At 33.9% G+C, this 13,391-nt stretch overlaps 1 protein-coding gene and 1 long non-coding RNA gene across 2 annotated transcripts in view; one reads left to right on the top strand and one right to left on the bottom strand.

Annotated features, from left to right (window-relative positions):
- Positions 1–13,391, top strand: part of LOC140599748 (uncharacterized) — a 38,870-nt gene that overhangs the window by 20,520 nt on the left and 4,959 nt on the right. The window contains exon 2 of the long non-coding RNA XR_012002755.1: positions 12,097–12,216. This is a non-coding gene — a long non-coding RNA (uncharacterized lncRNA). The remainder of the gene's footprint in view (positions 1–12,096; positions 12,217–13,391) is intronic.
- SAMTOR (S-adenosylmethionine sensor upstream of mTORC1) overlaps positions 1,028–13,391 on the bottom strand; it is an 87,303-nt gene continuing 74,939 nt past the window's right edge. The window contains exon 5 of the mRNA XM_026012176.2: positions 1,028–4,242. Within this exon, the coding sequence (XP_025867961.2) occupies positions 3,613–4,242 (630 nt within the window). The 3' untranslated portion in view covers positions 1,028–3,612. The remainder of the gene's footprint in view (positions 4,243–13,391) is intronic.

Genomic DNA, 13,391 nt, shown 5'->3' on the forward strand with positions numbered 1-13,391 from the left:
TTGTGTAATACAGTCCACCACTAATAATCTTGAGGGACTTTTTTTTGGCAGTGGATCATGGCCATGAAATTTTTGTGAACCATCATGAAGATGACTGCAATTAGGTTTTTTGGGTAAAAATCAAATGTTTATAATACATTCTTTGTAGTAAACACGTTTTTTTTTTTTTTTTTTTTAAGTAAGAAAAATTTGTCTTTCACCTTTGCTATTACCTGCCAATTTGTAACACCAAAAAGGAACCAACTGTTAGTGTGTGGACTCTTGGAAGATCACTATTTTAGCTAGCACTGTGCTAAGAAAAATGTGGGGAAAATGGAGCAACAGCCTGATGACCCTTTCCTACTTACCTTGTACAATAGGAATTGGTTTGTAGCTTGCACTCTTCTAGAGATGAATAATACATCCCTCTTACCTACAGTGTGTTTGTGATTTGTTAAGCAGCTGTGTTTAAAACTTTTCTGCATTGTTTCATTTTTGGTAAACATATTAAGGGACTTGAGCAGGGGCAGAGGTGTAAGGATCAGTAGGCAATCATTCCTAGAGAGCGATGTTAATTATGTAGGATGCTTGTCTTCTCCATTAGATCAGCAGCTCCATGAAAGAGGGGACTGTGACCACATCCCTAATGTTTCCCCAGCATACTGGGTAGAATTCAAACACTCATTCAGTGGATAGAGAACTGTTTGACATCATGAGGAAGCCATCTGCTGCCACAAAGTAACTAATACACTTAATGATCTCTGACAGACCTAACTTTCAAGGAAAGTAGACTTGCAATGAACTAGAATTTATGCTGGCTGTTGTCCTGGCTCTTTGATAAACAGCATGACAATACATAACAATATGGCAGTCATTTGAGCTCTCTGTATCTTGGTGAATGAATTTCTGAAATTAAGGACTTTGAGTAGGTGGACCCAGCTTGAAAATTCTGGATGCCATTCAAATTCTAAACTGCTTCCCAGTTTTGAAATCACTTAACAAAAGTCAAAGAGCACAGAACTTTCAGGTTATAAGTAATAGACAATGATTATTAGAAAATTTAAAATTTTTAATAAATGTGCTTTGTTCACAAAATGTGAAAAAATACAACAAACACAAACATACATTTTCAGGTATGCCATCTCCCACCGTTTGGCAACTACGATATAAACCATTTTGGATCTAGTCATGATCCTGAAGAATCTAACCGAATATCATTTAGTTTGAAACTCCAAATATTTTGGAGAATCCTGTTATGAGACAGGAGATGCCTTAAAATTTACTTATATCCAAATGAAATCACTCTCAAGAGTACCCACACAGTATTAAAAGGCTCTGTTAACTTCTCTTGTCATTACATATATAATCTGGCACCAAGCCACAAGGACTGCTTATATTTTAACACTTAAATGTTAAATTGGCTTTGGTGGAATATGTATTAGTTTAAATCCTGTACCAACCTAATTTGAAGCTGAATTTACAGTAACAAATGATATTTATAAATCCAAACAAATTTATACTAAGTGGGAGTAGGTTTTATAAAGAGACTTTTCTTTTAAGTACTACTTAAAATAAATCATGCACACTTTGGAGCATAAGCAGAATCAACATCTGTAAACAATCAGAAGAATTTATAGCACCAACATTTTAGCTGTAACACAAAGGCTGACTCCAAGGTCATACTTACACCAGCCTCTCAAAAGCGCAGTTTTCATTTACTTTCAAAGCATTTTAATTAGATATATTGTTTGCCTTTAAGATTCTATTCAGCCAAATCAAAGGAAATGGGCAGTATGGTAAAAGAGGTACTACGAAAATACAGTTTTGTGTTACCTGAACACAGTGGGGGATTTCCCCCCCCTTCTTTTGGGGAAGATACAAGATATGACCTGTAGTACTTAACTGGAAAGAGAAGTCAATTCTAATTATTAAGGACTCAGGCTATTGAAAGTAAATGAAACATTTCAAATTACTTTTGGCATAGTTGAGCAACCAATATTTATTGCATTCATTCAACTGACTTTTCAGGTTAATTACAATCCTGTTACTTTCATTAATTTAGAATGTGAAATTTAATTTGAAGTATCAGGTATATATATCCAAACACTGATATCTTAAAGGGAAGTTTTGTCTTTCTAAATAAAGTTTGACATTCAAAGTTAACTACAGCAACTCACAATAAGCACAAAAACATCAGTTTTACCAGAGTAAAGAAGTGCAGTTTATGAAATTTAGGATCAACTATTGAAAATGCAAGTTTCCTTTAAAAACACCCACACACACACACCCCCCCACACACGCACACACACAACATTAACCATGAATTCTGAAACTGTGATATTTCAGTGCAAAAACCTCAGTATGAGGTAATTTTAATGTAATAACCACTTGAAAAAAAATCCACACAGTGGCACTCTTAAAAATGACAGTTTACATGACAATTGCTGGCTGACAAGACAATGTGGACCAAATGTTCTTAGCTATTTAAACTAATCTTGTCTTGTTTGGACATATTTTTCTTCTTAATCATTTGCTTCTGATTCAGAAACACAAAGTTATTTATCAATGTGGAAAGGGAAAATTCCCACAGCCAACTAACGGTTTATATATTGAAAGAAAATTTCCTGCTAGAATTTTCATAGAAATTAGAATATCGAAAGGTCAAAACCATTTTATGAGATTGCTAGCAGAGGGTTAATTTAAAATGTTTCTATATAATTCCAGACTTGTAGTGCAGCACACCTCCTTAATGGAAAGGTGAGGACCCTAACAAGGTTGGTCTAGACAGAACATAAACTCTAACAAGTGCAAACCCTTTCACAAAGGTGTTTCAGGTCAGGATTGAGTATTGTTCCTTGCTTAAATAGAAAATTTTGTAAATGAAAACTAAATTTAAAAAAGGTAAGAGTGAACTCTCACAGTTAAATATACTTAACACCAAGGCCTAAATCAATATGAAAGATACGAACATTCTACTTTGGCAATGATGTTGATTATACTGTACTAATGAAATTAGAATACATACTTGGGGGAAATCTTTCCCCAAATGTCTGATGCTGCCAAATGAGCAAAAAAGAAAACAAATTATCAATTCCAAAATGTTGATGAAATGCTGGATCATCAGACAAAACTGCAGAAAATGGCTTTCTGTAACAGATAACAATTTAGCTAGAAAAGAGAGTAAGTGCATCACAAAACAACTAAACCAATCTATCTCTGTGTCACATTTAACTTGTGAGTCATCAAAGTGCAAGCTACAGCTTTCTACATATCTTTCTCATTGCAATGGTTTAAAAGTCAACACTGAAAGATTAAAAGAAAATACATAGCAAGTTATGCTTCACTTTTCACAATAGCACTAAAGAAAAAAGGTACCTTTCTATGATATCTTAGTGCTAAATGCTAAAGTAACAGTGGTTTCTGCTATGACAGGAGTCACTCTGCATGAAACTTTAAGCTTTCTATATAAGAATAAATTTTAAAATCCAGAAGTAGAAAAAAATAGCAAACTCTGTAAACCTTTGCATTTCTTCTATGCAAACCAGGTTTAAGTACTGAGTTCATGTTAGTATTTCTGATTAGTGTAAGCAATTAGTTTAGGAGTCTGGACTGAAAGGGCCTTTTACTTTGATATTAACTTAAAAGTAATATAGGATCTTCTAGCTCATAGAAAGGAATAGAGCTGGCTTGACTTTCTCCAGAATCTGAGTCGTATGGAGCATCAGGGAGCTCTGTGAAACCATATGCTAGTTGTTCATCTTCTATATCTGATCGAACGTAGCACGAAGGATTAGAATATTCCTCCTCTTCTATACTGTTGAAATCTTGAGGAATATATAACATCCCTGGGTAGTTCCTACTAACCAAGTCACTTGTGGTTTTTAGGGAGGTTTTTCTAAATGCCATCAAATGCATATGTGAAAATTTTGAATACTTGAAACGTTTAAAGCCCAGGGATTCTATAGCAATCTTCCAGCTTTTCATCATCATAGCATGACGGTTCTGATGGGAGGAATCAGGTGTGATGATAAGCAATAAACCATTTAACACTAACAGTTCATGGGCTTTCTTGCAGCAAATCCACCGTTGGTAAGGCGATGGAAAATAAGAAAGGAGGAGAGAGAAAACCACCACATGGAAAAGTTCTCCAGGAAGAGAATCGATAGGGTTTTTCAGCTGCTTCAAAAAGGCATCTATAGCATCCTGCGCAAGCTGGAGTGGCTGCTGAAGCTGCAAGTTCAGGAAGTCACATTTATATACACTCTGCAGAAAGGGAAAAACAAGGCCTATTAAGAATTTGAGGACTGACTTCCAATCCTATTACACAAATTTTACACCAAACTATGTCACAGCATTTCTACATTACCCAAGCTTCAATTTTGAATCTTTGCCTTCTACATTATTCCACTTGCACATACATTCAAACTAAACTTATTAAACACTCAAGAGTAATTAATCAACCCCAGAGAATTTCTACTCATCATTAAAAAAAAATTTTTTTTAAAAAAAAATATTTCTAACAATTTGAAGTTTAATTTGGGCAAGAATTTACAAGAAAGATTTATCTAAACTTAGTCCTATTTACATTCACAGTTAACAAAGACAGGCCAGTATAAAAACTTTAAACAAGAAATACCATAAAATAAAGATGAATCAAAGAGGGTAATGAAAGGGGCATTATAAATTTGTAAAAGCACAGCACCAAAACTTTTTAAGATCATGAAAAATGTCTTTAAACCATTAACTTGAATCCTCTTAATGATTTTAATGTTATATTCAATTTAAAAGTTAATACTTAAAGTATATGTGAAAGTTAACTTAGACGACCATGGGAAATACCACAACAAATGAACACACAGCATTGCATAATTTGCTGAATATTACAACTCCATGGAAATGATCCAGAATAAAACAGTTCAAGATCAGATAAAAATTAGTTGCCCTTTTCATATAATAGTTATTAATTAATAAAGATATGGGCTAATACCTTATTCGGTCTTTTTAGAAAGATTTTATTTATTTATTCATGAGAGACCACAGAGAGAGGCAGAGAGAAAAGCAGGCTGCATGCAGGGAGCCTGATGTGGGACTCGATCCTGATGCTCAACCACTGAGTCACCCAGGCATCAAAAGTTTTAGTTCTTTCCAATCTTGATGACTATTACTGCTTTTTTTCTGGCTCTATTGCAATGGCTAAAACTTACAAGGAATGCTGAATAGAAGTGGTGAGAGGATATACTCTTGTTCTAGTAGGGAAAACATTTTTAAGTATATTGTTAGCTGTAAGTTTTTCATTATAGCCTTTACCAGGTTGAAGAAATTGAGCTCAATTCCTTCTGAGTGTTTTCACTCAGGGAAAGAATATTCGTATTCTTTTTTGAATATTCGGATTTTTATCAAGACTTTTTCCTACGCTTATTGAGAGATTATCCTTTTCAATGTGCTACTAACATGAAAAAATTGTTTTCTGAAATTAAACCAATCTTATAAACCAAACGTGGCCATTATGTGTTATTAACCATTTTGAGATCCTGCATTCAGTATGCTAAAATTTTGTATAGAACACTTGTATTTTCATTCATTTTTATGGACAAATACTCCATTAGATATGCACACATCACATCTTTATCCATTCATTCATCAATGGACACATGGTTGTTTCCAAACCTTGGCTACTGTAAACAATGTGATGAATATAGGGGTATATATCTTCTTTTCAAATTAGTGTTTTCATTTTTTTGAATAAATACCCAGATGAAGAATTGATGGATTAAACAGTAGTTTCATTTTTAATTTTTTGAGAAAACCTGTTTTTCATAATGGCTGCACTAAATTTATATTCCCACCTACGGTGCACAAGTGTTCCTTTTCTCCACATCCTCAGCAATACTTGCTACTTCTTGTCTTTGATAACTGCCATTTTGACTGGTATAAGGTGATACCTTACTGTGGTTCGTAGTTGCATTTCCCTGATAATTGTGTAAAGCCTGTTTTCATGTACCTCTCTGACCATCTGTATGTTGTCTTTGAAAAAATGTCTATTCATATCTTCTGCCCAGTTTTTAATTAGACTGTTTCTCTGCTACTGAATTGTGAATTTTAAAGCATATTTTAGATAGAAGTCCCCTACCGCATGTAAAATCACTTGCAGATACTTTCTCCAAATTGGTAGGTTGCCTTTTCATGCTGTTACTGGTTTTCTTTGCACAAGGTTTTTAGTTTGATGTAGTCTCACTTGTTTATTTTTGCTTTTGTTGCCTTTGGTTTTGGTAGATTTAACAAATCATCACTATGACTGATATCAAGGTGCTTATGCCCTATGTTTTCTCATGGGAGTTTTATGGCTTCTGGTCTATATTCAAGTCTTTAATCCATTTTCAGTTTTTGTATGTAGTGGGGTCCAGTTTCATTCCTTTGCATGGGATGTCCAATTTTCTGAGCATCATTTATTGAGGAGACTATCCTTTTCCCATTGTATATTCTCTGCTCCTTTGTAAATTAACTGACCATATATGCAAGGGTCTATTTCAAAGCTCTCTATTCTATTTGTTCTATGTGTAGGTTTAAATACCAGTATTATAATGTTTTAATTACTACAGCTTTTTAATATAGTTTTAAATGAGGGAGTGTGATGCCTCCAGCTTTATTCTTTCCCCAAATTGCTTTACTCTTTGGGGAGTCTTTTATGATACTGATTAAGTTTTAGGCCTGTTCTATTTCTGTGAAAAACGACACTGCAATTGTGACAGGGATTACACTGATCTGTGTATTGGTTTGAGTAGTATGGATAATTAACAATATTAATACTTATAATCTGTGCTCATAGATTCCATCCTGCCATTTATTTATATCTTCAGTTTCTTTTATTAACGTCTTGTAGTTTTCAATATACAGGTCTTCACCTCCTTGGTTAGATTTATTCCTCAATATTCTTTTTGACACAATTGTAAATGGAATTGTTTTCTTAATTTCTCTGATACTATTAGTGTACAGAAATATAATGGATTTTTGTATTAAATTTTTTTTATCTTGCTACTTTACTGCATTTCTTTATTCTAACAGTTTCCTGATTTGAATCTTTGGGATTTTTTTTTTATATAGTTAAAATATTATCCTGCAAATAGGGACAGTTTTACTTCCTTCTTTTCAGTTTGGATGCTAATTTTCTTTTCTTGCTTAATTGGCCTGGCAGTACTTATCTAGTACTGAATAAAAGTGGAAATAGTGGGTATCCTTGTCTTGTTCCTGATTTTAGTGGAAAAACTTAAAAGCTTTTCATAGTTGAATAATGATGTTAGTTTTGGGCTTGTCATATATAGCTTTTCTGCTATGTTGAGGTATGTTCCATCCATAACCACTTTGAGAATTTCTATCATAAATAAAAAAACAAATTCTATTTATTAAATGCTTTTTCCACATCTATCAAGATACAATTTTTATCCTTTGTTAATATGGTATATAATATATTGATTTTGTGGATGTTAAACTATCCTTGCATTCCTGGAATAAAGATCAATCATGGTATATGATTCTTTTAATGTACTACTATAATTTCCTTATATTTTATTGGGGATTTTCATATATTATGGATACTGTCCTGTAATTTTCTTTTCTTATGGCATTCTTGTCTGGTTTTGTTATCAGGGTAAGGCTGGCTTTATAATACGAGTTTGGAATGGTTTCCTCCTCTTCCTATATTTTTCTGGAAGAGTTTGAGGAGGATTTATGTTTGTTAGGAAGGTTTATTTTTTTTTAGCATAAATTTTTTAAAAAAATTTAAAATCAATTAACATATAGCGATAACATAACTACCAATTATTAGTTTCAGAGGTAGAGTTTAGTGATTCATAAGTTGCACAGAATATCCAGTGCTCTTTAGATCAAGTGTCATCCTAATGCCCACATTCAGTTACACCATCCTCAAACCCAGCTCCCCTCCAGCAACCCTAAGTTTATTTCCCATAGTTTAGAGTCTGTTAGGGTTTGTCTCCCTCTCTGATTTCATCTTATTTTATTTTTCCTTCCCTTACCTCATTGTCATCTCTTTTGTTTCTTAAGTTCCACATGTGAGTCAAATCATATACTTTTCTTTCTCTTATTTTGCTTAGCATAACACCTTCTAGTTCCATCCACATTATTGTAAATGGCAAGATTTCATTCTCTTTGATGGCTAGGTGGTAATCCATTACATATGTACCCTGTATCTTCTTTACCCATTTATCTGTTGATGGACACCTGTGATCTTTCTACAGTTTCCACAATGTCTAGTGTAGACATTGCTGCTATAAACTTTGGGGTGCATGTGCCCCTTCAAATCACTATGTTTGTATCCTTTGGGTAAATATCTAATAGAGCAATTGCTGGGTCCTAGAGTAGCTCTATTTTTAACTTTTTGAGGAACCTTCATACTGTTTTCCAGAGTGGCTGCACCAGTTTGCATTCCCACCAACAGTGTAAGAGGGGTTCCCCTTTCTTGGCAACATTGCCAACATCTGTTGTTTCCTGATTTCTTAATTTTAGCCACTCTGACTGGTGTGAGGTGGTTATCTCCCTGTGGTTTTAATTTCTATTTCCTGGGTGATGAATGATGTTGAACATTCTTTTCATGTGTCTGTTGGCCATTTTATGTCTTTGGAGAAATTTCTGTTTATGTTTTCTGCTCATTTCCTGACTGGATTATTTGTTTTTTTTGGGTTTTGAATTTGATAAATTCTTTACAGATTCTGGATACTAGCCCTTTATCTGATTAAGAGATTTGCAAATATCTTCTCCCATTCTGTAGGTTGTCTTCTAGTTCTGTTAAATATTTCCTTTGGTGTGCAAAAGCTTTTTATCTTGATCAAGTTCAAATAGTTCATTTTTGCTTTTGTTTCCCTTGCCTTTGAAGATGTGCCTAGTGAGAAGTTGCTGTGGCTGAAGTCAAAGAGGTTGCTGCCTGTGTTCTCTAGGATTTTGATGGATTCCTGTCTTACATTTAGGTCTTTAATGTTGGAAGGGTTTGGATTACTTATTTAATCCACTTACTATTAACCAGTCTGTTCAGATTTTCTATTTTATCTTTTTTTTTTTTTTAAGATTTTATTTATTTATTTGACAGAGAACGAGCAAGCAAGAGAGCACAAGCAGGGGAAGCGCCAGGCAGAGGGACATGGAGAAGTAGGCCTCCTGTAGAACAGGGAGCCCAAGGTGCGGCTTGATCCCAGGACTCTGGGATCATGACCTGAGCCAAAGGTACACTCTTAACTGATTTGAGCAACTTAGGTGCCTTTTTTTTATCTTAATTCAGTCTTAGTAGGTTGTATGTTTCTAGCAATTTATTAATTTCTTCTAGGTTGTTCAATTTGTTAGCATATAATTATTTATTGTAGTCTCTTATGATCCTTTGTATTTCTGTGGTAGCAGTTGTAACATCTCCTGTTTCATACTGGATTTTATTTATTTGAATCCTTTTCTTAGTGAGTATAGCTAAAGGTTTGTCAATTTTGTGTATCTTTTCTAAAAAACCAGCTTTTAGTTTCATTAATCTTTTCTATTTTTCTTTCTATTCTATATTTCATTTATGTCTTCTCTGATCTTTATTTTCTTCCTTCTATCTTTGGATATTTTTTTGAACTTAGGTCCTTGAGGTATACAGTTAGGTTGTTTGAAACTTTTTTTGTTTCTTGATGTAGGCATTTCTGGCTATGAACTTCTCTCATAGAATTGGTTTTCCTGCATCCTGTAAATTTTGGTGTGTTCCATTTCTATTTTCATTTGTCTCAAATTATTTTTTGATTTCTCTTTTGATTTCTTCTTTGAGCCACTGGTTGTTTGATAGCTTGTTTCATCTCCACAGATGTATAAATTTTCTAGTTTTGTGTAATGAATATCTCCCTTCATACCACTGTGGTTGGTAAAAGCTGGTTGATATGATTTTAATCTTCTTAAATATAAATATTTCTCAGACAAAGGATTTGTCTTGGAAAATGCTGCATTTTCACTTGAGAAAAAGGTGCATTCTGCTGTTTTGGATGAAGTGTTCTGCAAGTATCTATTAAGTCTGTCTGGTCTAATGTGTCATTTAAGGCCATTGGGCTATCAGTTGATATAAGTGGGGATACTAAAGTCCCCATTACTATTGTATTGCTATTTATTTCTTCCTTTTGATCTAAATATATATTTGCTTTATAAACATACAGATGCTCTTATGTTGAATGCATATTTACAAATGCTGTATTTTTCTCATTGGATTGGCCTATTTATCATCCCTTATTAAAATCTTTAAGTCTGTTTTGTGGGACGCCTGGATGACTCAGTGGTTGAGCGTCTGTCTTCGGCTCAGGACACAATCCCAGAGTCCTGGGATAGTCTCATGTCAGGCTCCTTGCATGGAGCCTGCTTCTCTGCCTTCTGTCTGTGTCTTTGCCTCTCTCTCTGTCTCACATGAATAAACAAAATCTTTAAACAAAAAATAAAGTCTGTTTTGTCTGATAAAAGTATATCTACTCCAGCTTTCCTTTGGATTCCATTTACATAGAATATCTTTTTCCAACTCTTCATTTTTCAGCTGCATTTATCCCCTTACATCTAAAGTGAGTCTTACAGGTAGCCTATAGAGGGGTCTTGTTTCTTTTATCCATTCAATCTGTCCTTTTCTTGGAGAAATTAATGCACTTATATATTTAAAGTAATTATTGGCAGGTATGTGCTTATTTCCATTGTGATAATTATTTTCTGGCTCTTTCTGTAGTTCCACTTTGTTTTCTCTTGTTCTCTTTTTTTGTGGTTTGATGACTTTCTTAGTGGTATGCTTATATCCCTTTCTCTTTATATTTTGTGTATTTAGTATAAATTTTTGCTTTGTGGTCACTCTGAGGCTTACATATAACAACTCAGGTCTCTAACACTATTTTAAGTTGTTCACATTGTAAAGCTTATTACCCATCATGTTTTACGTTTTTCATGTGACATTTTCTCTTAATCTTGTGTGCCCTTTAACCATTATAATTACACTTATTTTTACTACTTTTGTCTTTAAATCTTCATACTTACTTTATAGGTGGTTAATCCACTCTATTTACCATATATTAACCTTTCCAGTGAGATTTATTCTTTTGTATTTTTTCTTAATACTAATTAGTGCCCTTTTATTTTCAGCTTAAGTAAGTTCTTTTAAAATGTCTCCTAAGATCAGTTAAGTGGTGATGAACTCCTTTAGCTTTTGCTTGTCTGGAAACTCTCTCTTTTGAAAATCACACCTTAGAAATTTACTGTTGATTTTAGATAAGCAACACATAACCAAATTTCCTCAATAATGCCCCAAATGATTTCTTGCCATGATAAGTATACTCTTTAATCCCTGTTATCTCTTGTATCTCTTGTATCTTGTCTCTCTTTTTTCCCCCCTTTGCTCATTTGTTTTGCTTACATTCCAGTATAAGATGATACACTATTTGTCTTTCTCTGACTAACCTATTTCACTTTGCACTATACTCTCTAGCTTCAAATAAACAATCTTTAAAACATATATATATATATATATATATATATATATATATATATATATATATATATACTCTCTAGCTTCATCCATGTTGCTACAGATGGAAAGATTTGAGTTCCTTTTTATGGCTGAATAAGATTTCTTTCTCTCTCTCTTAAGTAGGCTCCATGCCCAGTGTGGAGCTCAACATGGGGCTTGAACTCAAGACCTGAGCTGAGGCTTAACCGACTGTGCTACCCAGGCACACCTTAAGTAATAATTCATTATGTGTTTGTGTTTGTGTATACACACACACAATGAATAATACGTATACATATCTCACTTATATGGATAGAATAGTCTAGAAATAAACCCACAATTATATGGTTAACTAATCTTTAACAGAGGAATATATATATATATATATATCTCACTTATTCATCTATTGATAGACATTTTAGCTGCTTTCACAGTTTGACTATTGTAAATAATTCTGCTATAAACGTAGGGGTGTATATATCTGTGTGAATTAGTGGTTGTGTATTGTTTGGGTAACAACCCAGTTAGTGTGAATGCTGTATTGTAGGACAGTTCTATTTTTAACTTTTTTTTAAAACTTTTTTTAAAGCTTTATTTTATTTATTTATTCATTATAGACAGAGAGAGATGGAGAGAGAGAGAGACAGAGACATAGGAAGAGGGAGAAGCAGGTTCCATGCCGGGAGCCCGACGTGGGACTCGATCCCGGGACTCCAGGATTGCACCCTGGGCCAAAGGCAGGTACTAAACCACTGAGCCACCCAGGGATCCCCTATTTTTAATTTTTTTGAGAAACATCCATTCTTTCATGGTGACTGCACCAGTCTGCATTCCCATCTGCATGAGGGTTCCTTTTACTCCATCCACATTCTTGCCAAACCTTGTTTCTTTTGTTTTTGACTTTTGCCATTCTGACAGGTGTGAGATGATATCCCATAGTAGTTTTAATTTGCATTCTCCTGATGATGAGTGATGTTGATCATCTTTTCATGTCTGTTGGCTATCGATAATGTCTTTTTTGGAGAAATGTCTATTCATGTCTTCTGCCCATTTTAAACAAGATTATTTGTAGTTTTGGTGTTGAGCTGTATAAGTTCTTTACCATATATTTTGGATACTAACCCTTTAACAGATATCAGTTGCAAATACCTTCTCCCATTCAGTAGGTTGTCTTTTTGTTTTGTTGATCATTTCTTTTGCTGTGTAGAAACTCTTTATTTTGACGTAGTCTCAACAGTTTATTTTTTGCTTTACTTCTCCTTGCCTTAGGAGACCTACCTAGAAAAATTTTAATGGTTCATGTCAAAGAAATGAATGCTTGTGTTCTTTGCTACGGTTTTTATGGTTTCAGGTCTCACATTTAGGTCTTTCATCTATTTTGAGTTTATTTTTGTGCATGGTGTGACAGGATGGTCTAGTTTCATTCTTTTGCATGTACCTGTCCAGTTTTCCTAATACCATTTGTTGAGGAAGCTGTCTTTTCTCCATTGTACATTTATTCTTTGTCAAAGATTAATTGACCATATAATCATGGGTTTATTTCTAGGTTTTCTATTCTGTTGATACATGTGTCTGTATTTATGCCAGTACTCTGATTACCACAGCTTTGTGTTATAACTTTGAAATCTGGAATTGTGATACCTCCAGTTTTATTTTTCAAGAATGCTTTGGCTATTCAGAGTCTTTTGTGGTTGCACACAAATTTTAGGACTGTTCTAGTTCTGTAAAAATTGGAATTTTGACAGGGATTATATTCAATCTGTAGATTGCTTTGGATATAGTACAGACATTTTAATTATATTTGTTTTCCAATCCACGAGCATAGAATGTCCTTCCATTTCTTTGTGTCATCTTCCACTTGTGAAAAACTTTGTCAGGTAGGGTATTCTTGGATGGCAGTATTTTTTTTTCT

This window comes from Vulpes vulpes, chromosome 7 (genome assembly GCF_048418805.1).
Source record: "Vulpes vulpes isolate BD-2025 chromosome 7, VulVul3, whole genome shotgun sequence".
Taxonomy (NCBI): Eukaryota; Metazoa; Chordata; class Mammalia; order Carnivora; family Canidae; genus Vulpes; species Vulpes vulpes.